Below are 23,846 nucleotides of genomic sequence, written 5' to 3'. Positions count from 1 at the left end.
TTTATTCTATCAAGTTCGTGTTCGTAAATCAACTCGACATGCATCTCAGCAACAGCATCTCCATTGCTCTCGGAGCGTATCATCTGCCACCGGACTTGACGATCATCATGTGAGAAGGGATGGGTATAAAACAAGGGAAGAAGAAGAGAAAAAAAAGAGAAGCAACAACATCAAAGCCATAGAAGCATCGAAGCGTAAAAGGCTGTATCAGCACACCTGGGTTGCGCAACCATCCACAGGACGAAGCAGCATTAAAAAACCGAAAACCCAGGGGTTCCACACCAGCAGAACCAGCAAGACACACAAAAACAGAATGCAAGATATTCGTCAAGCCATAGACTCCAGCACAAGCCATCGAGACTGCCGGATCATAAGAAAAGAAGAAAAACAAGAAAAACAAGAGTGTTGGTGGCAGTTCTTGAAGCAGCAACCGTTTTTAGCTGCTGTTGCCAGAAACACTGCCCTTGGGGTGCTCGACGTGAGCGCCCTGGCCGGTCTCCAAGTCCGAGCTGTCGCGGGCGGTTTTGCCGTGCTTCTCGGAGATGTAGCTGGCGCGGCGGTGGTGCTCCTCGGTGTCCTGGTAGTTGATGAGGAGCTCACCGTGCTTGCCGTAGCGGTGGGGTTCGTTGCGCGCGACAGAGACGAGGCTGAAGACGTTGTTCGTCTTGTGGAAGATGGTGTCCATCTCTTCCAGGGAGCGGTAGGCGGTCTCGGGGTAGAAGAAGTAGACGATGGGGAAGATCGCCGCGTTGCTGCTCAGAAAATAGGTGGTTAGTTAATTGCAATGAACCTTTCAAGGAAGGTGATACATACATGACCGCGAAGATGATGTAGGTCTTGTATTTGATCGAGTCAAAAGCAACAGGGGTGATCATGACAACCAAGAAGTTGAAGATCCAGTTGGCCGAAGTCGAGAGAGCGTTGGCGGGAGCACGGATACGCAGGGGAACCTGGTGATTGTCAGCACTGTGGATTCTCTCTTGTTTCGAGGGTAGAAAGGAAATCTTACAATCTCAGCCGGGTACAGCCAGGTCATGCCGAGCCAGCCCCAGGCGAAGAACGTGTTGAAGACAAACAAGAACACGGCGGCCGCGACACCGGGCTTGCTCTGGTGCTCGAAGCTGGTGGTGATGGCCAGAACCGCCATGGAAATAGACATACCGGCGGCACCAATCAACATCAGGGTCCGACGGCCAACCTTCTCAATGATGAAGATGGGAATCAACGATGCCAGGAAGTACTCGGTTCCGTTGCAGGCAGCCATGATGCGGGACATCAGACCGTCCATACCAATAGAACTCTCGTAGATGGTGGCCGCATAGTACGTGATGAGGTTGATACCCGAGATCTGCTGGAACATCTGGTTGACGTAGGCGAGGACGACGCGGTGGAAGTGGCGGTTCTCGTCCATGGTGAACAGGTCGCGGAAGCTGACACTGTTGGCAGCCAGCACGGCATCCTTGATAGCGGCGAACTCCGAGTGGACGTAGGCATCGCTCTCGGGCAAGTCCAAGATGACCGACAGCACTTCCATCGCCTTCTCCTCGCGGCCCTTGAGGATGAGCCACCGCGGCGATTCCGGCAGAGGCAGCACCGTGAGCATGATGATCAGCGCGAAGAGGTTCTGGAAAGCAATGGGGAAGCGCCACGCGACCGAGCTAGGGTCGAGGAAGGAGAAGCCCAGGTCGATCCAGTAACTGATAGTGATGCCACCAGCAATCAAAGAACCCTCCAGCATGACGAGCTTGCCGCGGTGGTGCGACTTGGAACATTCAGACTGCCACACGGGCACGGTCGAAGTGTTCATACCATTGCCGATACCAGTCACAATCCGGCCGACAATCAAGTGCGGCAGAGAGTAGGCACAAGACTGCAGCGTTGCGCCAATGACCATGATGATGGAACCGGTGAAGATGGTCTTGCGACGACCCAGGTAGTTTCCAACCCAGATACAGAACAGGGCACCGAAGAAACAGCCCAGGTTATACGAAGCGGTGGTGATTCCTATTTCAGTCAGCATGGGCGGGTCCAGCGTTGAGATCCAACATAAAACGGTGGTCGTACCTTGAACAGTGGAGCGATAGCTCGCTTCGGCCGCGCTGATGTGTGCCTTTGCGGCCTTGGTGGTATCAATTTCCGGGAATGTGGTGACGAATGAGTTCAAGGTCAACAGACCACCCATGACACCTCTGTTATTATGTTAGTATTCTAGTTCCTCGTCTCATCCCATCCCATAAAATGACATACTGGTCATAACCAAAGAGTCTGTACCACAGAGCATGAGTCAGTCTTGCACGCGAGAAACTTCATATATAGTTTTGAATCCACTTACAAGAAATCAAGACCAGCAATAACACTGATCATGATATTCAGGCCCGTGCCCCGAAGCCCAAAGTAGGGTTGCATGATGGCGAGTTGAGATTGAGCCTCACAAAACTAGCAAGATAAGAGCTGTATGCGATGTGAGCAGGTCCAGTCCTGGACCGATCTAGGAAAAAAAAAAAAAAAAAACCAAGAACGGTACGACAGTTCTCTAGAACCTGAGAATGGAATGGGGAAGGAGGAAGAAAAGTGGACTGAATAGAGAAAGACAATTATCGCAAGAAAAGTCACGCAGTCCGGGGAAACTGCTGGGGGTTTATAAACTCCCAGGCCATCCACGGACGGGGCCAAAAAGAGAGGATCCACCGGCATGAGCAGGAATCGGAGCCAGCGTCAGGACCGAGAGAAAGGATGGAACACGGGTTGCGCTAGAACATAGACCAACAAGGTCACATTGGCGATGCCCCGTTCAAGAGAGACGCAATGACCGGATCGGGAGGAAGAGAGGCACGGGATTCCTCTCCAGGAGCTGGGGAAAGGGCTCCGCTTTCTTAGGATCATCGGCATCTTGTTGGCCGTGTTCTCGGATCGGGTCCACCGGGGTGAAGCGATGGACAAATCGGCCTCTCGTGTTGGATGTAAGAGAAAAGCAGGATTTCGGCTCCCGTTCGGTATTGGGCTCGTACGGTAAAATAACAGTTGCCCCTTCTCCCATGGATGCTTTTTTTTCTCTCCCTTGCGACAAATTCTATGGAGATACATTTTCTGCTTGCGGTGATAGGAAGAAGTCGATGACACATCGATGATGCCCGATGAAACTCGCGTGGGCTCGCATGGACAGAAAAAAAAAGTGGGAATGGGGTGGGTGCGATGGAGTGCGCACAGAACATGGAGTCTCCAGGTTTCCCCCCTCCCCCCGGATTCCTGCTCCATTTTTCTTGTGTCTCCGCTGTGGAGGGCCTCAAGAATCTCTCTGAATGAGCCTGGATTTGTCTGAATTGATTCTGATTTCTACAGCACCACAGAAATTCATCTACGATTCTACACGACCATTCTACCATGGTAATGTCCAGATATCCTTCAGTCGGCACCCCGGGTCGCCAAGCACGCCGTCTGATGGGGGATCGGCCCATCGACGGCCATAGCGACAAACCACAGGGTCGGCTTCTCTCGACCCTCCCTGACGCCTGTGCCCAAGAGAATAAAAGCTTTCTCCCGGGATTTCTTGGCCCGTTGTTTTTTTTTTTGTGCCCGACAGGGCCAGAATCCTTGATTGGCGGCCCCCGTTGCCTGCCTGGGTAACGGGTGATACGCTGGACCCGGCCAGCTATGACATCATCTCAGGATGGACTGCAAATCCTGCGAAACAAGCGAGGTGTGTGCTGTGGATACGCAATCCTTCCCAGCTGACTTTGACAGGAACGTGATCTGTTCTCTTTTTCTCTTTCTCTCTTCCTGCGTTGTATCGAGAATTCTCCGGGTCTCGGTCGGGACCGAATGCTGGGGATCTCCATTGTCGCTCGGGATGCCTGATTCGGAAACCTGCACAGGCCATGCGAGAATATTCTCGATCATCTATATTTATATTTGTTTATTCCTGATTATGAATATTTATTATCTATTAGGTTATGTCAATCAAAGGGAGCGCCCTGGTGGCAATGATCCTGAATGATTACCGTGACAAGTCAACCACTCCCAGGAACCGGCGCCGCGCCAATGTCCCCCCTCTCGATCGAGGGCCGTTTCGCCGGTGGATCCCGACTCAAGCCTGGCCAAGCCGAGAGACATGACATGATCTCGGCCTCGGCATAGCCAAGTGTATGTTTATCGATCCTATTGGTTGTATGCATTGCATGGCATGATACCATCCATCGATGCAATGAGGTTTCATTCTTGCTTTTCGGAGCCTTGGTTTTGGGAGGGTCTGATATCAGGAAGACCTCCAGGCTACGTCACCGTTGCAGATAACCCATCTTTCTACCAGTCTTAAACCCTATTCGACGCTAGAAGATACCCATAAGTGAACTCGCTATCGCGCACCTCATTATGCTATTCCACTATGTATGGACATGTGCTATAGCACAGTCCAGGACACCCCCGCCCTCCCGGAGCCTCCGGATTCAGCAGGGCGTGTCACGGCTCCAGCTCAGTATTACACCTGTCACTCTCACCCCTGGCATTCTAATAAGGTACACATTCCTGGGGCCAGGGCACAAGCCTAGGAAGTTTCTAGAAGATGATATCCAAGGGGTCCGAGAGCCATACATCTAAAACAGAAAAAGAGAAGAAAAAGAAAAAGAAAAAGAAAAAGGACTCAAAATGGTCTGTTTGGGGCTGCATCTGTTCGCATAGAAAGAATATGTACAGCATCTCTCGGCTTTTCTAGAAATGAAATAGTCCCTCCCCGCAAAGTCAATCCTTTCCCGAGTAGTCAAAACCTGCTTTTCTTTGCTTTTTCTGCCCTGGAGACAAATTTAGATTTGCGGCATTTGCTGCTCGATCGGCAGAGCCGATGAAGGGATTCGGGCCGGGAACAAGGCACGCAACGCCACGCGGCCCGTTGTCGCCGTGTCAGACTATGAGGTTCCAGGGGTGGAAAAAGTCACTGTATGAGGTTACTCAACAACAACTATACTATGCCGTGTCTGTTTTCCTTTTTCGCCTGGAGCAACACAATAATAAAACCATATTTTGCCCCATATTTTTCTCTCCATCCTAGCGTCTCTCCCCTCGGTCCACCGGGGCGTTCGAACCCCGGGGGTCGGTGAGCATACTGGAGGTCGGGGAATTATCATTATTCAATCTCACTGGATCTATGATGGTATGTGCGTTGCATGGGACTCATGTCAATTGAAATCGTGAAATTAGAACCTTTTTTTTTTGAAGGGGCAAATTACAGGCCATTCACCCAGGCTGGTATTCATCTCGGTCAGTCCAGGCCATCGTCCATCTCAGAGGACACAACCGGGAAAGCGATGTCCGAGTGACCAGTAGTCACTGCACTTCCCCGGGTCCGAGTTGGTCAAACACGCCCAGCAATCAAGACAAACGTTCCCCGAGTCGAAGATGCCCGTCGCATAGGGGAAAACACAAGAGGGTAGGCGCATAGTATCAGTCATCGTTTATCGTTCGGGTTTCCCATAAGGGTAACTCCAACGACAACCAACGCCCGACAGACATTGCACCCAAATCGAGACAGCATGATGATCCTCACCTCACCACTGCAAACGTCTCTCATTGTCATCGTCAACACATCTCCCCCTTTTTTTCGGGTTTTTGTTTCAGTGTCTGCTCGATCCTTTTTTTCCACCACCGCTGGTACTCATCAACATCCCCTTTTTGGGGGTTATTTTCAGTGTCTCGGTCGAACGTCTTTCACCAAAGTTGGTCACGGAGCTGCTCATTCAACTTGTCCTCCCAACCTTCCGCAGCACCGGTGGCCGCGCCGCTCTGTTCTCCAAAGCCCGGAGGAGCCTGGGGCTGGTTTCCCTGGGAAGAACCCCAGTGGTCATCGGCCTGGTAGTTCTGGGTGTCATGGGCTTGGATGTTGTCCCCGGGAAATGCGGCAGCTGAAGACTCACCGGCTTGAGGGCAACGACGAACGGTGTGACCCACTATATAACTATGAGTAGGCTAGCTGATTGGAGAGGGGAGAAATCAACTCACTCTGGCCACACCGGTTGCATTGGACCTTGGACCAGTTCTTGGGTTCAGGACACTCACGAGCCATATGGCCGGCTGGAGATGACGATGGTTAGTTTCTATCTCAAGCTACATTCTCGAGAAGGGTGGAAGGGATGATCACATACGTCGGTCACAGTTGCGGCAGGTCATGGAAGAAGCATCGCGTGACTGATCACAATCGCGGGCGATATGGCCCTCCTGCCTACAGTCGTGTTAACATGGAAGTGCTCAACATTCTCAATGACCCTTATTTTTACCCGCAGTTACGGCAGGCGCGAGGGCTGCCGCTACCACTCTGAGGGCAGTCCTTGGCGAAGTGACCCACTGGAAACCGTCAGCACACATATCAACCGAGAGAAGGGCGTTCACGAAACCAGCGTACTTTGGTTGCACTTGCGGCACTCCACGTTCTCCGCAGAGCGAGACTCGGTGCAGTCCGCTGCAATATGATCCTCGGAACTAAACGCAGTCAGTGGCCAGGCCAAGGCAATGTAGAAAAATGGACACATACCCGCAGTTGCGGCATCCCCGCTTGCTGCGACGCTTCTCCTTGCAATCCCGGATACGATGACCAATGAGGCCGCAGTTGCTGCATTTGATTTCGAAACGATCGATCACCTCGGCACGCTCTTGCTGGCAGTGGCGAGAAATATGACCCAGGTCTAGAAACGCATATTTAGCAGCTTGTCACTCCAACACATTTCTCGAGGGAAGAGACTCACCGCCACAGTTCATGCACTTGGGGATCATACGGTCATAGGGCAGACCTGCATCGTCCAGACGGTTGAGGTTGTCTTCCGCATCTCGGGGCCAGCGAGGGCCTAGGTTGAGGCGGTTGGGTGTAGGCTCGTAAAAGAAACCCACCATGTAGGTGCGGTCAAGCTTTCCCTGAAGATCGATCAAGGTCATAGACCTCTCGACTTCCCTCTCCTATAGATAAGAATCAGTATCAAGTGTGTCTTGGTTGCCCAGTAAAGATAGGTTATAGGCCACTCACCAGGCCAATGAGATAGATGTTGAAGTTCTCTGCCCGCATTCTCTTTTCGATGTCCACGAAAGTCGCCTCGGGTTTAGCCTTGCTGTAGATTTTGAAGCCCTGGGAGCTCAGTTAGTGGGACTGGAAGGAAACGAACAGGTGCATATCCAAGCATTACATCACGGAAATCGTCCAAGTCTCGCTCGTCACTGGCCTTCTTCATCATAGCCCAGGCGTCCTCGGGGGTCATGACCGCAATATCGCTCAAGTCGAACTTGCGGTTTTCCTTGCAGTCGATGGTCTTGTGGCCTGTTGTGCATCCATGTTAGCCCCAGGCTCCGACCCGGCACGCCAAAATAAAAACTAGGAAACACTGACCTTCAGCCTTGCAGTTCTTGCACACATCCGGCTGGCGTTGAGGACACGCAGCAGCAGGGTGACCTTCCTTGTTACACAACCGACAAGTTCCCTTGAAAACCCGCGGCTTGGTGCATTCAGCCTTGTTGTGGCTGGATTCCGAACCAATTCCACATTAGCATGGTATCATATATTTGATTGTTGCTGGTCATCAACTCACCCTTCTTCTCCACAGTTGTAGCAAGCCCGGTCTCTGGCAGACAGGGGGCATTCGGCCTTGGTATGGCTGTATGAAGTATATATTAGCATGACTTGGGGAGTTCCGATGATGATATATGACAACTGACCCTTCTTGACCACAGACGTAGCATTCCATATCCTTGCGAGGCAGAGGGCAGTCGGCCTTGGCGTGTCTGTATTCACCTGACATGAGTATGATCGAGATTGAGCCGATTTGAGGAGGACAGGAAATTGGAGTTACCCCTCTTCGCCGCAGTTGAAGCAAGCCTGAGACTTGGGAGGGTTGAGGCAGTTGCGAGCAAAATGACCCGACTCGCCACAGCTTGGATCTCCCAGTCAGCGAAGAAATATATTTGGGTGTGGTTTTGTCAAGACTTACTTGCGGCAAGAAAAATCATCTCCACGAGAATCAGAGACCGAAAAAAACTGGTCGTGGTCACTGGACGCACGGGGATTGGAGTTTTCATCTGTGTCAATGGTCAATTGTCAGAGCTTTCTAGTCATGGACAAGGCGGAGGACTGGCAGGATGGTAGCCCATCTTATACTCACTTTCTTCCGAGTGGCCGGAAACAGGAGTGACACTGGACTGCCAGAAAGCAGGAGCGGTGCTGGCCTCCACGTCGAATTCGCCGGACGCCATGACGACGAAGATCCTGTCGACCTCGTTGCTTTCAGTGAAATTATTGCTGCAGGAGTTAGTCTCATGTAGAAACAAAGCAAGTCAAGGACATTCCGTTAACAAAGTTATGTGTATAACCATGAAGAAATTCAAACGGTTTGAGCATACGAGGGAGCTTAATGGTAAGCCCTCAGGCCCCAGGAAAAGCCGGGGCCCATTCCTCATGCTCCATGTTGATGAAACAGCCAGTGGATAAAAAAGGAATGGGAGAAACGAATTCAAAATGGTGGGGTGGATGGGGACAGCAGTAGAGGTTTTTTTTTCAAAATTGTTGTGAAGCTTCAAGGCAAGTTGGACGGGATGGCAGAAGGTCACTTACCAGCTCGTGAATTGGGCGGTGAGGACGACGATAGAAGATGAGGATACCGGCAGAAGATAAAGCCGGAGCGGAAGTTTGTCGAAGAAGATAGAAAATTGAAGGGGAACGGTGGATGGTGGGGTGGGAGAGGAAGAGGGTGGTGGAGAGAAGTGAGCTGGATGAATCCTTTTTAGGCAACGCAACGCAACGCAGTCGGGATATTGTAGGCCATGACGCGAATTTGAATTGAAGGGTAAACGCTTGAACAGTTGAAAAGGAATAGTAGATCGCTTGCCTATAACTTTTTTTTTTTTGTTGTTGATATAGAGAAATCAAGCCTCTATGCCTTGGGTCTTTCCTGACTGCAATGCCATGCCCTAAGCTATTGGTGATACAAATTACACATCGAGTCTTCCGAGACATAGAGAAAGCACAGCTGTGTAATGTAAAGTAGGGTTTGGTAGGTGTGTTGCCATAGTAGTAAACATACTATATGCCAGCTTGGGTGTCTGGGTAGATAGGGACCAGGAATCTGCCCTTTATCCTTCCAGAAGGCACGGTACCACCCAAGAGAACTTTAGCTAAGCTGTTCTAGTGGTTGCAGCACTGGAAAAAACAATTAACTTGCTGCAAGGAAACAGCATGAAAGCATTGATGTTAACTAATTGAACAACTGTAGAGATACACATTTCACAGCACCTGAGACAACATGGCCAGGGTCCAAGACACACGCTGCAATTGCAAGCCCATAGTTTCATTCCAATTATCTGAAAAACCTGCCCAGCAGGCCACCTGCAAGATTGTTCACAATCCCACCACCCAGCGCGGTGTTGGCATAGGTTGAGGCCTGGCTGAATTTATCACAGCGAGAGAATGCCACAGTGTTGGTGATGGTCAAGATAAGGGCAATAGCTAATATAACATGTTAGTCATGGGCAGACACAAAGAGATAGGGGAACTCCCAAGCTACCACAAGGCCTGGGAAACGATATAACTCACCAACGAGACTGAGCCAGATCACGCCGACCAACCGCACAATGGCCAGGATCGCAAGGCCCACCCACAGAGCCGGAGTCAGGTACATGCTGAGCCAGAAGAACCGCTTATCGGTGGCACTGATGGTGCGAACATTGGGGTCAGACGACTCGAAGACCCATTGCGAGTCGCCGCTGCCCGTGTTGACTTCGTTCCACCATCGCAGACCTACTAGTCGGCGACCAGCAATATTCTTCAAGTAATAAAAGTCGGCAGAGAGGAGGAGGAGTGTCAGGATGAAGACGAGAATACTGATTGGATCTGTTAGTTCAAGGAAGCCAATAGCCAGCGGCCTAGCATTGGAAGGGATCATACAAGTCATCAATGAATAGGACACCAAACAAGTACATCAGAAGAGCCCCTGGATATGGAATTAGCCTATGGTGTATATTTCGGCGCCATTGCGCCGAGGGCAGCACTAACCAATGCGGATGCCTAAGAAGACAAGTAGGGTGATCGGGTGGGCACTGAGGCGCCAGTTGAGGTCTCCTTGATGATCTCTCTCCATGATGATCAGACCAGACAGCCAATGGATCTAGAGCTTTGAAAAATGCCCACAACCAACGGGATCCAGCTGGTCCAGTGTAGCAGAGAATCGGTTGTTGACAGGCGCTGATCGCCATGTGTCCAGAAACGCGGTTTAGGCGGTGGGGAGTGGCAGAATAATTGCATTGCGGGCCTGGTGACGAAGGCAGATATTCATAGTATTAATGTGAGCGAAGACTACTGAGTGCTTCGTGATAGATTTTACCTGCTTTAAGATACTGGATGACCAGAACAAAGGTGACCAACAAACCGCAAACATACATGGAGAGAGTATAAATAGTCTCAATTCCCAATCAAACACATCGAAATGATGGCATCTATTTCAAATACTAAGCTACGATATATTTGTATATTATCAATGGCTCAGATTATCCAGGATATCACAAAGGCCCAACTATACAAGTATCCATGTATAGACCAGGTGGGTAGGGCACCGGGGCAAGTGGGGATGCCAAGCTCCCATCAGCAATAGCCGACTAAATCGGCATCTTCAAACCCGGAGATAAAACCAGTCCCTTTCCATTCCAATCCACTCCAAAGGGCAAGACATGATCTTGTGCATGTTGATATCAATACACCACAACCAACCATGGCTGCCCGCAACACCCTCCGCCGTTCCTTTCTCTACGGTGAGCTTCCTGAATATCCTCGCATTTTCCCCGCATCGCGATCTTCCGAGCTGCTTGATCAATTGTCCGGAGCTAACACTAGAGTCTCATAAGTTCCCGGGTCCTCCCAGCGCTTCCTAGACAAGTCGCGCTCGCTGACCGCCGATTGCGTCGCCTATGACCTGGAAGACAGCGTCACTCCGCACATGAAGGCGGAGGCGCGCTCCCCTCGTGCGGAGAGCTATCGACCAGCCCGCGCCATCGGGGATCCGGGAACGGGCAGTGCGAATTAACTCAGTGGACAGTGGGCTGGCACTAGGCGATCTAACCGAAGTAGTGAGTGTGGCCATGCGAATTAAATAGATCCCGAGAATCACGGAATGAACTGTGGGACTGACATTTTCTCTCTTCTACCCCGTTTCCAAAGCTCCAATCTCCCAACCTGACAACAATCGCCATTCCCAAAGTCAATTCCGCGTCCGACGTGACATTCGTCACGGACGTGGTGAACCACACCCTAGCCCAGCAACAACAACAATCCTCCTCAGGGCCCAGCACCCGCCCCCCAATATCCCTGATCGCACTCATCGAGACCGCCAAGTCGCTCACCAACCTAACCGAGATCTGCAAGGCTTCGCCCCTCCTCCAGGGACTGGTTTTCGCAGCCGAAGACTTCGCGCTAGACCTCAGCATCACGCGCACGCCCTCGCTGACCGAGTTCCTATTTGCGCGCTCGGCGATCGCCACGGCCGCGCGCGCGGCGAACCTGCCGTCGACAATCGACCTCGTCTGCACGGCGTACAAGTCCGACAAGGCAGACGGGTCGCCGCCCGCGGCGCTGGAGGAGGAGTGTCGCGATGGGCGCCGGCTGGGGTTCAATGGGAAGCAGTGTATTCATCCGTCGCAGGCCAAGACGGCGGATGCCATCTTCGGACCGCAGGCGGAGGAGACGCTGTGGGCGATGCGCGTGGTGATTGCTGATGAGAAGGCTGCGGCTGCGGGGCGCGGCGCGTGGACACTGGATGGGAAGATGATTGATGTGCCTGTGGCGCAGAAGGCGAGGGCTATTGTGAAAAAGGCGGAGGCTTGTGGGGTGGATGTTGCTGCATTGCGGGAGCAGTGGCAGCACCAGGAGCCGGAGTAGATGACTGGTACATCATGTCCGTGTATATGCTTCATTAATTTATCGATCTCACTGTGTCTACTTCTTGGTTAGGGTCGATAGTCGATAGGACATAGGTTACCTAGCATTACCTAGCATATCTTGAAATCTGTGTCTAATTGGGCTTGAAAGTTGGTGAGAAATCTAGATGTCTTCATTGTATAAGTGGTACGGGTGGTGATCGAGTCCCATCGACGTTCAGAGCCTCGAGTGAACTATATCACACCGGGTCATCGATCCTTGGTCTCGAGATCCTCGCGCTTGAGCAGTTGGATCTTGCCCATCGCCAGGGCAGGAGGCTCTCCGTCAGCGTCAGCCCCCGAAATCTCATTTGCTATGCTGTGGGCAAGTGATTTGTCATAGCTGGTGGGATCAATTCCAAGGATCCCGCCAACGTAGCCACCTCGCTCGCCGGGCACGCTGAATTCCCGGAACAGGTACCGCCATTCGTTGAGCCAAGCTTTGACGGCCTTTCCGATCTTATCCTTGCCGTTCTTCGAATGATGGCCAGTGCCGGTAATAGCGTAGACGACCCGAAGACCCTCCCGCGCATGCTTGAGAAGGATCTTCTCCAGATATTCGATGGCTTCTTCGGGGTGGAGACCGTGGAGATCGACGTAGAGTTCCTCGGAGGAGTTGTCAAGGCCTGCCTGGTGCAGATGTTGATTGCGCTCTTCGTACAGCTGGCGTGCAGCTTCTCGATGACACCTGCGCATTGCATCATTCTCGGCCTGACCTCGCAGCGATAACGCTTTGGCAGCCCGGGCGTCGTTGCGGTTCCATGCTTGAGCAGCACTGTTGGATAGCGTAAGCCAGGTACTGGGGCACGGGGGCTATCAGAAGACTTACCTCTGCAAAAACTTGTTCCGCACAGTTCCATGCCGAATTGCCTCGGTGCGGTATTTGATGTATTGTTGGTTTGCCCGCGCACCAGTCTCAAGCCAAGGGATATTTTGCGGGCCCGGGATCGACATGGCTGCCGCGCTGTTCTCGCGGCTCTTGTTCTCCTTGTTCTTGGATGTGGATTTGCCCTTTCCAGGAGCAGGTGATGGAGTCATCCGAACTACATCTGCCAGGGACGAAGGAATGTTTTCCCTGCTCGAATTCGCCTCCTTGTTATTGTGGCCACCGCGTTTCCCGTGATGCTTCTTCCCGGCATTTCTCGCACTCACGGCGGCAAGGGTAGGAAAAGCATCTGGATCATCTACAGAGAGCGCAGTAGGGTTCAATTCTCGATTCTGGTGGCGGCTGGTCGGACGGGAATGAGGACGCCCAAGGGGCGTCCCGCTGCCGTTTCGTTTACCCATTCCGGGATGGAGTCCTGGAGGGGCGTTTTTGTTTCCTTGAAAACCACCCAGGTGGGCAGGATACCGGCCCATATATTGATTTGCCCACTGGTCTCCAACTCCGCCAGCGGATGATTGCAACGGCGGAAAAGCATCAGCGGCACTGTCTAATTGAAATGCAGAGCCGGTCGGAGGCGAAGTCGGCCGGCTGTCTGTGACACTAATGTTGGAAATGAGTGCGGACGGGTCATGCGAAAAAGGACAGCCGTCGCCGGCCAGGCAGTTGCCCATAACCCAATACCTTTTGACACCTATTAGAAAACCAAGGTCGATTTTAAGATTGGAAAATTCAAACAACTTACTTGCACACATGGCTCGTCAAGTCATGGCTGAAGCGACAGTCTGCACGCAGGCATTGCCCGGTGGACAGCCAATATTTACACACCACCGGGCTGCGATTTTGGCCCGACGGTGTGACTGGACGGACTTGCTCCATCGCCATGGATTTGCCAACAACAACACGACCATCGTCGGACTGTTTTGAGAAGATATCCGCCTCCTGATCCTGCGAGAGGGCAGCGATGGTGGCACCGAGGTCGTAGCTATTCGCTTCCAGAGCTGCCTCGATATCATCATTCGAGCGTTTGTCACCCAGCACAGTGCGCAATATGTCATGTGGGCTCATGTCGGGAACAAATTCAGTTGCCGTAGCACTCAGAGCGGCGGGCCCAACCAGACCACTGGATGAGGTAGTGCTGTTGGCATCGTCCGCCACCAGCCAGTCGACATTGTTATCGCCTCCCAGGTCCCCATAATAATCAGACACGTGGCTTTGATCTGAGAATTCATATGCATTTAGACTCGGTGAGTGAGGAATGGGCTGTGCGAAAGCGAGCCGGGGCGATGGGCGGGGGGAGGTGAACGGGGAGACGGTGGAGGAAAGCGGAGGTCGGGAGAATGCCCCGCGCGAGCTCTGCATCCACGACGTACTCCCGGGACTCGTGCCCAGATTCGAATGGGGCGAGAGAGGAGTCGACGAACGGGCCATTTGCCATGGTGCAGGTGATGAGCGACGGATCACAGTGTGCCGGGTTGGGAGAGGCGACGAATCTGGAAGGTTGCGGTTACGATGTCGCCAGAGGATGTCCAACACGGCGTTCTCCAAAGACGAGCCCGATAGAGAGGAGTTTGCGCGCAAAAAATCCTCTACCTTCTCGACCTGCTCTTCCTCATCCAGGGCCTGATCCTGGAGAATATGCAGACATTTCTCGAGAAGCTCTTCAGAGACCATGGTGTCATGCGGAGATGTAATCCGCGCGGTGGGAAAGGGAGTTGGCTGTGGAGGGGAGCGAGAGAAGCGTCGGCAGTAGGAATGTACTAGAATCAGACGGTGACCAAAGTTATGCTTAAATGAAGTGGACGCGATGAGTGATCAAAGTCCCCGATCCATTATCTTGAGATGATCAGTTTGGAGTTGGGCCCCAAGATGAGGTTGACAAGGGGGCGTGTTCACGCTTACCTGAGGGGTGCAAGGAGATAAGAGGCCAGAGAAGTCGAGAGGATCATATCGTATTTCGACATCGACCCACTGATCGACTGTTGACTGAGAAGGAGCCAAGGGGGGATTGGAGTGGACGGGCGATGTGAGACGCAAACAAAGGAGGGGGAGGGCGGAGACGGGGATCAACATGGACGGTGGATCTGCGAGTCTATCTGATGCGAAGCGCTGTAAATATATATTTTTCTTTTCCTTTCTTTCCTTTGCTTTTTCTCCGTTTTCTTTTCATTTTCCTTTTTTTAACACCCAATCAGAAGAATAGAATAGAATAGAATTCATTTTGGTTATGATAACATCTGCGCCCTATACCCCCGATCTATGGAGCCGTGGACCGGGGATTCTGCAGGATTCGGGTGCCTTGACAGTCTTGACAGTGATCTCCGTGCACGAAAAGAAGCCCTGCTATATTCATTCAACAAATACATCAGTATACTTTCGTATTCTGTGCTTGGCATCTTCTTTGTTTGCTGTCCCAGTTTCCCTCTTATGGACTATGTATGGCCTATCGAAACGAGTTCCCAAGTCCGATCTTGAGATGTACCACAAAATAACAAAAGAAGTATTACGGGCGATGGCGATTGGAGTTGACACTGAATTGCATTCTTTGGTTATTAATTTATGGTGAGAATAACATAGTTCTGGGGGAATCTATACTTGGTGGCCAGTTGGCATAGATTGACATGGCCCAACAGAGATAAATGAATGAGTAATTGTAAGAACAGCTACCTTCAAGTACATTTCTAGGTAATTATCTCAATACTCGATCAATATCCAAGGATATCCAAGGCTATTCAAAATACATCGAGTACATCGGATCGGGCCCAACAGGATTTAGCTCCGACCCGCTGACTGTGCAGAGTGAACACCCCCGGCGCTTGACCAAGTTCTCTCGGAATTCCTCTGATGCCTCGTGTCCAAGCCCCCATGGCCTTTTCACGCCCTCATTGATGGTCTCCCTTAGACCCCTTGTTCTTCTACGGTCTGGGATTGCCCTATTCCCGCATCTTGACTCCACGATCGTCGCTCCTGAAACTCCCCCGGACCCGACCCTTCCCGTCCCAAAGAATCATTAATCGCCTCCCGCCAATGCCCGCAGACTACCAATCTACGGCACGGGCATTGGCTCTGTCAACATCACCTCAACCATTATCTCCGTCTCCCGACAGCGATGTTCATCCGCTCTGGAGTCGACCCGGAGGTCGGAACTCCGTCCGCTGGGCTGGCGGACAGGCGGCCACCCTTCGTAACCAGATGGTCGATCGAGGAGCTGCACTGTCGCGCCGCATAAATGGCGTGTGGGAGAAGCTGAGTCTACTTCAGAAGATTGGCGCCGTCATCGCGTCCTTGGCGTTGGGTGCGTTAGGTCTCGCGTTTATGATCCTTACCGGGAAGATCTTTGTATGGTTGGGCCCGGTCGCAGAGAAATGGGAGAAATCGGGTTTGGTCGCCTTGATCCTATGGATCTGTATCTTTCTCGTCTCATTCCCCCCTCTCGTGGGATGGTCGACGCTGGGAACTATGTGTGGATTCATCTTTGGAGTGTGGAAGGGGTAAGCAGGCATTTCACCAAGTACATGGATAGTAGGGCAAATTGCTAATCCGTGATTTTCTTATAGATGGTTGATCTACGCCACGGCAACCGTGCTGGGATCGACATGTTCGTTTATTGTCTCGCGGACGATTCTGTCCAGCTTCGTGAACCGTCTGATGGAGCGCGATAAGCGATTCGCCGCGCTGGCCTTGACTCTGAAATATGATGGGCTTAAGCTTCTATGCATGATTCGCCTGTGTCCGCTGCCCTACTCCATCTGCAACGGTGCTGTGTCTACATTCCCCACGGTGCAGCCTCTGATGTACGGGCTCGCGACGGCCATCATCTCTCCCAAGTTACTGGTTCCTGCGTTTATCGGCAGCCGAGTGCGTCTTCTCTCCGAGAAGGGCGAGGAGATGAGTGCGGCCTCCAAAGCCGTGAATATCTGCAGCATCATCATTACGGTCGGCATTGGGATCTTTACCGGATGGTATATATATCAAAGGTTCGTGGAATACATTGCTCTCCCTTCTTTGGTCCTGTTGCTGACTTCTGATGGTTTCTCGTTGATAGGACTTTGGCCCGCGCCAAAGAACTTGAGGCTAAAGAACGCGCTGAAATCCGGCAATCTCTCCAGGATGATCATGCTGCGGGCCGCCTGCATGGCGGGTTCTCGGAGGATCCAGATGTCAATGCGGCGGCCTTTTCGCTTGCGCAGGACGAGGAGGCGGGTCTTGGGTTCAATGACTTGGATGATAATGTTGATCTGGCATTGGACGACAGCGATAGTGACCGCGGTCGGGGGAAGAACAACCGAAGGTCATACCATGATGAGTTCACGGATAATGACTCGGATGTGTTTCCAGCCGATGGAGAAGAAGCGTATGGGCTGCACCGGTCCCGGACTGGTCTTTGAGCTGGACTGCGATGGTCAGCCTCTTCATTGTAGAATGAAATGAATGGAAGCTATTCAACAAAACAATAAACCCATGGATGCCATTCATTGTGTAAATCCCATCAATAGAGTCTGCGGAAGTCGAGTTGCTCGGCAGTCGATGAGGCGGACTGAGAAATACGCCCCACTCCGACGACTCGAGGTCCTCGGGTTTTCTACTTCTCCAACTCACCTTCGTCTATTCAGATCGAATGTCACAGGGCTCACATTGACTTCACCCAGCAATTTGATGGCCAGCCCTAGATCAGGTCTTCTTCGCTAGGGAGATTGTGGGAAGGGGTCGTGGACTTGATGTATGTGAACCTCCACTTTCGCTCCTCGACGGAACTATCATTCTGCACCCTCCCCGGCTCTCTGCCATGATCACTGTATACAGTTCCTAATCCTGATTCAGACAGTTCATCCATTCATTCATTTCTGCCGGTGCATGTCTAGCTGGCTCATCTCAGATAGCGGCACCGGCTACACCCCGGATCGAGGTCTGAACATCTGATATTCACACAATCTTCCGAGACTCGGGGCATCGACCTGGATCCAAGAATATCTTGTGGCTGGAAGAATTGAGTCTATTCTTTCTCTTTGACCAAGCTTCCCACAGTCGCGTGAAAACAAAGAAACAAAAAACTGCAAATACTCGTGCCAACATGGAGGCTGCGGCATCTGTGGGAATTCAGACTTTGGCTGGCATTCCTCCGGGCCAAGGCCCATACACCAACCAACTTTTTATTAATGGGGGAACAACTTTAGGACAAGAACATGTGCTACCTCGATCAGTTGAGCCACTAGAGCCACCTGTGAAAAGACCTCGCACCTCCAACAGTGACCTGGGCCAAGCCTCGACATCGATTCCCTTTCAGTCACAGCAATTGTTCGAGGCCCCCGATGCTGTGCCACATACATCGATAATCAATGGTGGGCGAGGGATCAATGGCTTGCTTGAAAGTGGAAGCAGCAGTACTCCGAACGAGTCGACGACCTTAACCTCGATCTCGACCTCATTGAAATCTTCATCTGAGAACAGGGAGTCCACATCACCTCCTACCACTCCTGCACATTCTCTCTCGACACCATCATTTACCGTGGGAGTGAATGTCCTGCAAAGCGGCAAGGTCGATTTATCGAAATGCCGGCCTCGGTCTTCCATCCCATCCAAATTGTCTCCTGCTGTCTATGGTCAGCAATGTGTTGAGGCGGCATATGCATCCCGACTGAATCCTTACGCGCTCCATCGAAAGGAGCAAGAGGCGCTGCAAGACCACCTCTGCCATATGCACGTCACGCTATACCTGAACATCCGAAATGGAATCTTGCGGCTCTGGACGCGAAATCCAATGGTAAGCGTCAGCAGAGAAGAGGCTCTGGGCTGTACCAAGGACTACCGATGGATGAACCTCGCATCTTTTGCCTATGACTGGCTTGCGCGGCACGGATATATCAATTTCGGCTGCATCGAGGTGCCCATGCCTCTGGTAGTCCCCAAGCGCGGTAGAAGGAAGGAGGGTCCAGTCATTGTCGTTGTTGGAGCTGGTGTGGCAGGTCTTGGTTGTGCGCGGCAGTTGGAGGGCCTTTTTCGTCATTATCGAGACGCAGAAACCTCTCCGCGTGTAGTCGTGGTGGAAGGACGCCGACGGATCGGTGGGCGAGTTTATTCACACCCTTTGCAGAGCCTCGAGTCAGAAGACCTGCCCTCGGGACTTGTCCCCAAAGCGGAGATGGGAGCACAGATTATTGTGGGCTTTGACCATGGCAATCCCCTGGATCAGATTGTTCGCGGCCAGCTCGCGCTTCATTACCACCTGCTACGTGACATTTCGACCATCTACGACACTGACGGATCCCCGGTGAATGAGGTTCGAGATGCGATGGACGAGAAGCTCTACAACGATGTTCTTGACCGCTCCGGGTTTTACCGCCACAATGCTGTCATTACTCCCACTGCTGGAGGCGATCGTGAAATGATTGATGAGGGGCGCGAGTCGACAGTGAATGATGGTCTCACTGTACGACAGTACGAAGACGCGCGAGCGGCAGGAACTATTGATCGTTTAGTCCCCACTAAGCGAGTTCGTCGGGGAGTAGGGCACAAGACCGCAGAGATTCAGCCCGTCAGCGATATGGCAGCCGACCTTGCGGGACCCTCGAAACAGCACCCAGCAGCTTTGGCCAGCCAAGCCACAGGATGGCCCCTGAATCCGGGATATTCGGCTGACGACACCATCGACTTGAACCACGTCGCCAATGCTTCCCCCAAGCAAACCCTGGGCGCTGTGATGGATGAGGGAGTGAAGCAATACCAGCGCATGCTCCCTCTCACTCCGAGAGATATGCGGTTGATCAACTGGCATTTCGCAAACCTGGAGTATGCAAACGCGACCAATATTGATAAGCTCAGCCTTTCCGGATGGGACCAGGATCTGGGGAATGAGTTCGAGGGAGAGCACTCGCAAGTCATCGGTGGTTATCAGCAGCTACCATATGGACTGTACATGCTGCCCACAAAGCTGGATGTCCGTACTAACAAGATTGTGTCGACCATTTCCTACGAATCGTCTGAGGCCAGCAGTCGCAAGGCGACGGTCCACTGCGAGGATGGCGAGAAATTCATGGCGGACCACATTGTGTTCACGGGATCTCTCGGTACCTTGAAGCACCAAACGATTCAATTTGATCCCCCTCTTCCTGAGTGGAAGCGTGGAGCCATCGATCGGCTGGGATTTGGGATTATGAACAAGGTGATCCTGGTTTTCGAGGAGCCCTTCTGGGATACTGAACGGGATATGTTCGGCCTCCTTCGGGAGCCGACAACGCGTAACAGCATGGTCCAAGAAGACTACGCGGCAAACCGTGGCCGGTTTTATTTGTTCTGGAACTGCATCAAGACGACTGGACTCCCGGTTCTGATCGCCCTTATGGCTGGTGACGCAGCTCACCAAGCAGAGACCATGCCAGACGCTGAGATCGTTTCAGAGGTCACCGGCCAGTTGCGAAATGTCTTCAAACACGCCCTTGTCCCTGACCCACTTGAGACTATCATCAGCAGATGGGGCTCAGACCGGTTCACGCGCGGTAGCTATTCCTATGTGGCCGCCGCCACGCTTCCCGAAGACTACGATCTCATGGCTCGATCTATCGGCAACTTGCACTTTGCAGGAGAAGCCACCTGCGGCACCCACCCGGCCACCGTCCATGGAGCCTACCTGTCCGGACTTCGTGCCGCTTCAGAGGTAATCGAGTCTGTCACTGGACCGATTGAAATTCCGGAACCCCTGGTACCAGAGAAACCAAACGGCAGTCAAGCCGAAACACCTAACGACACGATCACAGCCGGGCAGAAGAGAAAGGATATCTCTACCAGGGCAGTATCAACCCCGAACCAGAACATCACTACCCTCATCACCCCGGCCACCAGCAACAGAAAGCCTAAGCCTCTGTTCTCCACTACACCAGCCACCACCACCACCACCAACAACGCACCCATGCCGCCGACATCGACGGCAAAATCCCGTCGCGACACCTACGACCAAGCACTCTGGACCGCCATCTACGCTGAGCTCGGCCCTTCACCACCCCGCCCTGCCAAAGCCGCCCTCAATCCGTTCCTCCTGTACCAGAAGGACTACTGGACCAAATGCCGCACGCAGTGCGACGACGCGCGCCGCGCCGCCACGGGAACCGAAACGGCCAAAGCCGCCCGCGACGAGATCCGCCACGCGCTCGGCCAGATGTGGCGCAATGCCCCGCCTGCCGAGAAGCAGCCGTATCTCGACCAAATCGAGGTCCGGCGTCGTGACAATGCTACTGCCTTGGAGGCGTGGAAACTGGCTGCTGCCGACTGGGAGCACAGGACGTTCGAGGTTAAGGATCGCTGGTGTGCTGCCAATCCCTTTGAGCAGTGGGATGTTCCCGAGGGCTCGGTCTTGCCACAATGAGGGTTTGCTTTTCTCGGGCGCATTTGTTCCTGGATGCGCTGGATTTCCGGTGTGGAGACGGAGGCTTTTATGGGGGAGGGAGTTGACTGGCGGGGCTTTTTTTTCTACTCTGCTTTGTATTATGCAGCGAGTTTGTTTCTTCTTTTTCTTTTTCTGATACGTCGAAATGCAATGATATCCATCGGGGGTTCTTCAAACTTAGCCACAGTATTTATTTCGACATAATGTGAATATGAAGCGAGAGATGACCCAGAGCACCTCGCTTGAGCTTTGGATGCCAAGGGCGAAGAAAACTTGCATGGGAAATCGCTTCTATTTCTATCTCTATGGGCCACAATCCAATCCATCAGCAAAAACAGCGAGGTAGATATAAAAGGCCGTCTTGACGCCCAAATAGGAAATATAAAAAGGATAAGAAGCAGAGGCAAAAAGAAAAAGGGAGGCAGGGAAATAAAGCCCATCGTCCATCACAATGTATAAAATATGCACGGGGAATTGACATTAGACAACGCAGAAACCAAGACAGAGTCTAAAAAAGCACAAGCATCCTCATTGATACACCAAGCGATGATCACTGATCAATCATAAGAAGAGAAGAGAAAGAAGACGGATTTAGGGTATTAAAGCAGCGGGTTGGTCTTGTACTCGGCGGTAGCACCCTTAGGGTCTTTGGTGACTCCGCCATTGACTTCCTGCGCGGCGGGTTGAATGGTGGAGCGCTCCACGGAGGCAGCGGGCTGCTGGTCTTCGGGGGTTTCGGCTTCGGAAACGAACTTCTCGGCTTCGAGAGCGGCGATACAGCCAGATCCTGTGAAAAAAAAAATGTTAGATCAATTTTGGTTTGTGGGAATAAGCAGCAAAACAGAAAGAAAGAACATACCGGCACTGGTGATGGCCTGACGGTACCGCTTGTCCTGCACGTCACCGCAGGCAAATACACCGGGCACGCTGGTGTAGCTAGTACCGGGCTTGGTGATGATGTAGCCGTCCTCGTCGAGGTCGACCTGGCCCTTGACCAGGGCGTTGGCAGGGTCGTGACCGACGGCGTAGAACAGACCGTTGGCGTCGACGACTTCCTCGTTGCCGGAGTTGGTGTCCTTGACGCGGAGGTGGGTCATGAGGCCATTAGGCTTTTGCTCGCCAAGGACCTCGGTGGCAACAGTGTTAAAGCGGACAGTGCACTTGGGGTGGGCGAGTAGGCGGTTGGCCATGGCCTTGCTGGCACGGAGCTTGTCGCGGCGGACAAGCACGGTGACGCTGCTGCCGTACTTGGCCAGGAACATGGCCTCCTCGGCGGCAGAGTCTCCACCACCGATCACGTACAGCGGCTTGTTCCGGAAGATGGGCACAGCACCATCGCAAACGGCGCAAGCGCTGATTCCGTTCTGCCAGTACGTCTCCTCGCCGGGCAGGTCCAAGCGACGGGCATTGGCACCCGTAGCAATGATGACAGCGTCGGCCGTGTGTGCGGGCTCACTGTCCGGACCGTCGTTCCACTCGGTCCACATTTTGAAAGGCCGCTGAGATAGGTCCAGCTTCGAGATCGTTTCCGTGATGATCTCCGTGCCGAATCGCTCAGACTGCTTGCGCATGTTGTCCATCAGCTCGGAGCCGCCCACACCGTCAGGGAACCCCGGGAAGTTCTCGACATCGGTGGTCGTCGTCAGCTGGCCACCGGCCGCGGTGCCATTGGCAAGCATACCCTCGTACAGAACAGGCTTAAGTTCGGCGCGCGAGAGGTAGATGGCGGCAGTGTGGGCACCGGGGCCCGACCCGATGACTATAAAACGGAATAACCAGTTAGATCTTGTTCGGGGTGATCCTGACCACTAGCTAGGATATGATAGGTGTATTACTTACTGACGACTTGAGAGTGCACCATTCTGGCGGGAGGTGTGCAATTGACGCGCAACGGCGTCGACAAAGGTTGGGAGAAGGCCGAGGCCGAGGGGGAGATTGCTGGTGGAGGGTGGAGGCCGCTGTGGCAGTCAATCCGATAGATCGGAGGACGGTGGGAAAGCGACGTAAGGTTGAGGAAAACAGCTTGAAGGCTTTTCTTCTATTGTTTGGGAAAAGAAGATGAGGAGGGGATGTATTATAACGGGTGCAATATCTGTCGGAGGGGCAGTGGGGACGTGGTGATTAGGTGATGAGCTTGATTGATAACCGATACGACCCGAGACTGGATGCGACGGTCTTAGCAATGTGAGCCGAGCAATCAGCTGGCTTCTCTAGTCTTCTGTGAAAATGCCGTAATTTGCAGCGTACGTGGTTCTTCGACTTGCATTATTCAGTTGGCAGCGTCGAGGCCCTCGGTTGCTAAGCAGGGTGCACGTGACTTGGTCTCGACCAGGCTGACGTAATTCATCAGATCACCCGGCTCGGTAGTGGCCGATATATTGTGATATTGTGATATTGCTCTATATGTATTTATGTATCATTTACATCCATGATGTTAAGTAGAGCCATACCACACGGCTGGTTGCTGGGTTCCTGGGCTCTACAAATGTGGAGCCTTACCTCGGGCACCCTATGTATATCTGGCATCACAATCGACCCCAATTTATTGACTTTCAGAAATGGAGGTGGATTAACGTAGCAGCCAAGCCAGAGGTGTATGGAGGTCTGTTATTCTATATTCTATCTAAACCTCAAGCAGGAAATTAGCACCAATGAGTG

The 23,846-nt window shown here is 52.5% G+C and overlaps 8 protein-coding genes across 8 annotated transcripts; 3 read left to right on the top strand and 5 right to left on the bottom strand.

Annotated features, from left to right (window-relative positions):
- Positions 1–436: 436 nt before the first annotated feature.
- Positions 437–2,406, bottom strand: NUU61_008079 (sugar porter family MFS transporter; the record flags this gene model as incomplete). Its single annotated transcript, XM_056658604.1, has 6 exons — positions 437–752; positions 814–950; positions 1,010–2,004; positions 2,065–2,189; positions 2,248–2,265; positions 2,333–2,406. The coding sequence occupies 6 exons, from the start codon at positions 2,404–2,406 to the stop codon at positions 437–439; spliced, it is 1,665 nt and encodes a 554-aa protein (XP_056508897.1).
- A 3,291-nt stretch (positions 2,407–5,697) lies between these two features.
- Positions 5,698–8,265, bottom strand: NUU61_008078 (uncharacterized protein; the record flags this gene model as incomplete). The annotated part of the gene is made up of 15 exons (XM_056658603.1): positions 5,698–5,936; positions 5,989–6,060; positions 6,132–6,208; positions 6,264–6,330; positions 6,389–6,465; positions 6,518–6,668; positions 6,729–6,936; positions 7,004–7,102; positions 7,161–7,291; positions 7,361–7,491; positions 7,560–7,625; positions 7,687–7,752; positions 7,821–7,908; positions 8,029–8,046; positions 8,130–8,265. Coding segments are annotated over 15 exons (1,626 nt in total), but the record flags the coding sequence as incomplete, so codon positions are not given.
- A 1,055-nt stretch (positions 8,266–9,320) lies between these two features.
- On the bottom strand, positions 9,321–9,905 carry NUU61_008077 (DUF846 domain-containing protein; the record flags this gene model as incomplete). Its single annotated transcript, XM_056658602.1, has 2 exons — positions 9,321–9,469; positions 9,557–9,905. 2 exons carry the CDS (start codon positions 9,903–9,905, stop codon positions 9,321–9,323), a joined length of 498 nt encoding a protein of 165 aa, XP_056508895.1.
- Positions 9,906–10,727: 822 nt separating this feature from the next.
- NUU61_008076 (HpcH/HpaI aldolase/citrate lyase family protein) lies at positions 10,728–11,890 on the top strand (the record flags this gene model as incomplete). The annotated part of the gene is made up of 3 exons (XM_056658601.1): positions 10,728–10,767; positions 10,861–11,028; positions 11,214–11,890. 3 exons carry the CDS (start codon positions 10,728–10,730, stop codon positions 11,888–11,890), a joined length of 885 nt encoding a protein of 294 aa, XP_056508894.1.
- A 248-nt stretch (positions 11,891–12,138) lies between these two features.
- Positions 12,139–14,485, bottom strand: NUU61_008075 (CCCH zinc finger and SMR domain protein; the record flags this gene model as incomplete). Its single annotated transcript, XM_056658600.1, has 3 exons — positions 12,139–12,703; positions 12,758–13,495; positions 13,557–14,485. The coding sequence occupies 3 exons, from the start codon at positions 14,483–14,485 to the stop codon at positions 12,139–12,141; spliced, it is 2,232 nt and encodes a 743-aa protein (XP_056508893.1).
- A 1,353-nt stretch (positions 14,486–15,838) lies between these two features.
- On the top strand, positions 15,839–17,199 carry NUU61_008074 (uncharacterized protein; the record flags this gene model as incomplete). Its single annotated transcript, XM_056658599.1, has 3 exons — positions 15,839–16,302; positions 16,369–16,788; positions 16,857–17,199. The coding sequence occupies 3 exons, from the start codon at positions 15,839–15,841 to the stop codon at positions 17,197–17,199; spliced, it is 1,227 nt and encodes a 408-aa protein (XP_056508892.1).
- Positions 17,200–17,882: 683 nt separating this feature from the next.
- On the top strand, positions 17,883–21,167 carry aof2 (putative lysine-specific histone demethylase Aof2; the record flags this gene model as incomplete). Its single annotated transcript, XM_056658598.1, has 1 exon — positions 17,883–21,167. The coding sequence occupies one exon, from the start codon at positions 17,883–17,885 to the stop codon at positions 21,165–21,167; it is 3,285 nt and encodes a 1,094-aa protein (XP_056508891.1).
- Positions 21,168–21,787: 620 nt separating this feature from the next.
- On the bottom strand, positions 21,788–23,049 carry trr1 (thioredoxin-disulfide reductase TRR1; the record flags this gene model as incomplete). Its single annotated transcript, XM_056658597.1, has 3 exons — positions 21,788–21,975; positions 22,048–22,947; positions 23,028–23,049. The coding sequence occupies 3 exons, from the start codon at positions 23,047–23,049 to the stop codon at positions 21,788–21,790; spliced, it is 1,110 nt and encodes a 369-aa protein (XP_056508890.1).
- Positions 23,050–23,846: the final 797 nt, after the last annotated feature.

The sequence above is a fragment of the Penicillium alfredii genome (genome assembly GCF_028826965.1).
Source record: "Penicillium alfredii strain IBT 34128 chromosome Unknown utg000010l_segment0_segment0, whole genome shotgun sequence".
In the NCBI taxonomy this organism is placed as follows: domain Eukaryota; kingdom Fungi; phylum Ascomycota; class Eurotiomycetes; order Eurotiales; family Aspergillaceae; genus Penicillium; species Penicillium alfredii.
This window is presented reverse-complemented; position numbering and strand designations above follow the sequence as displayed.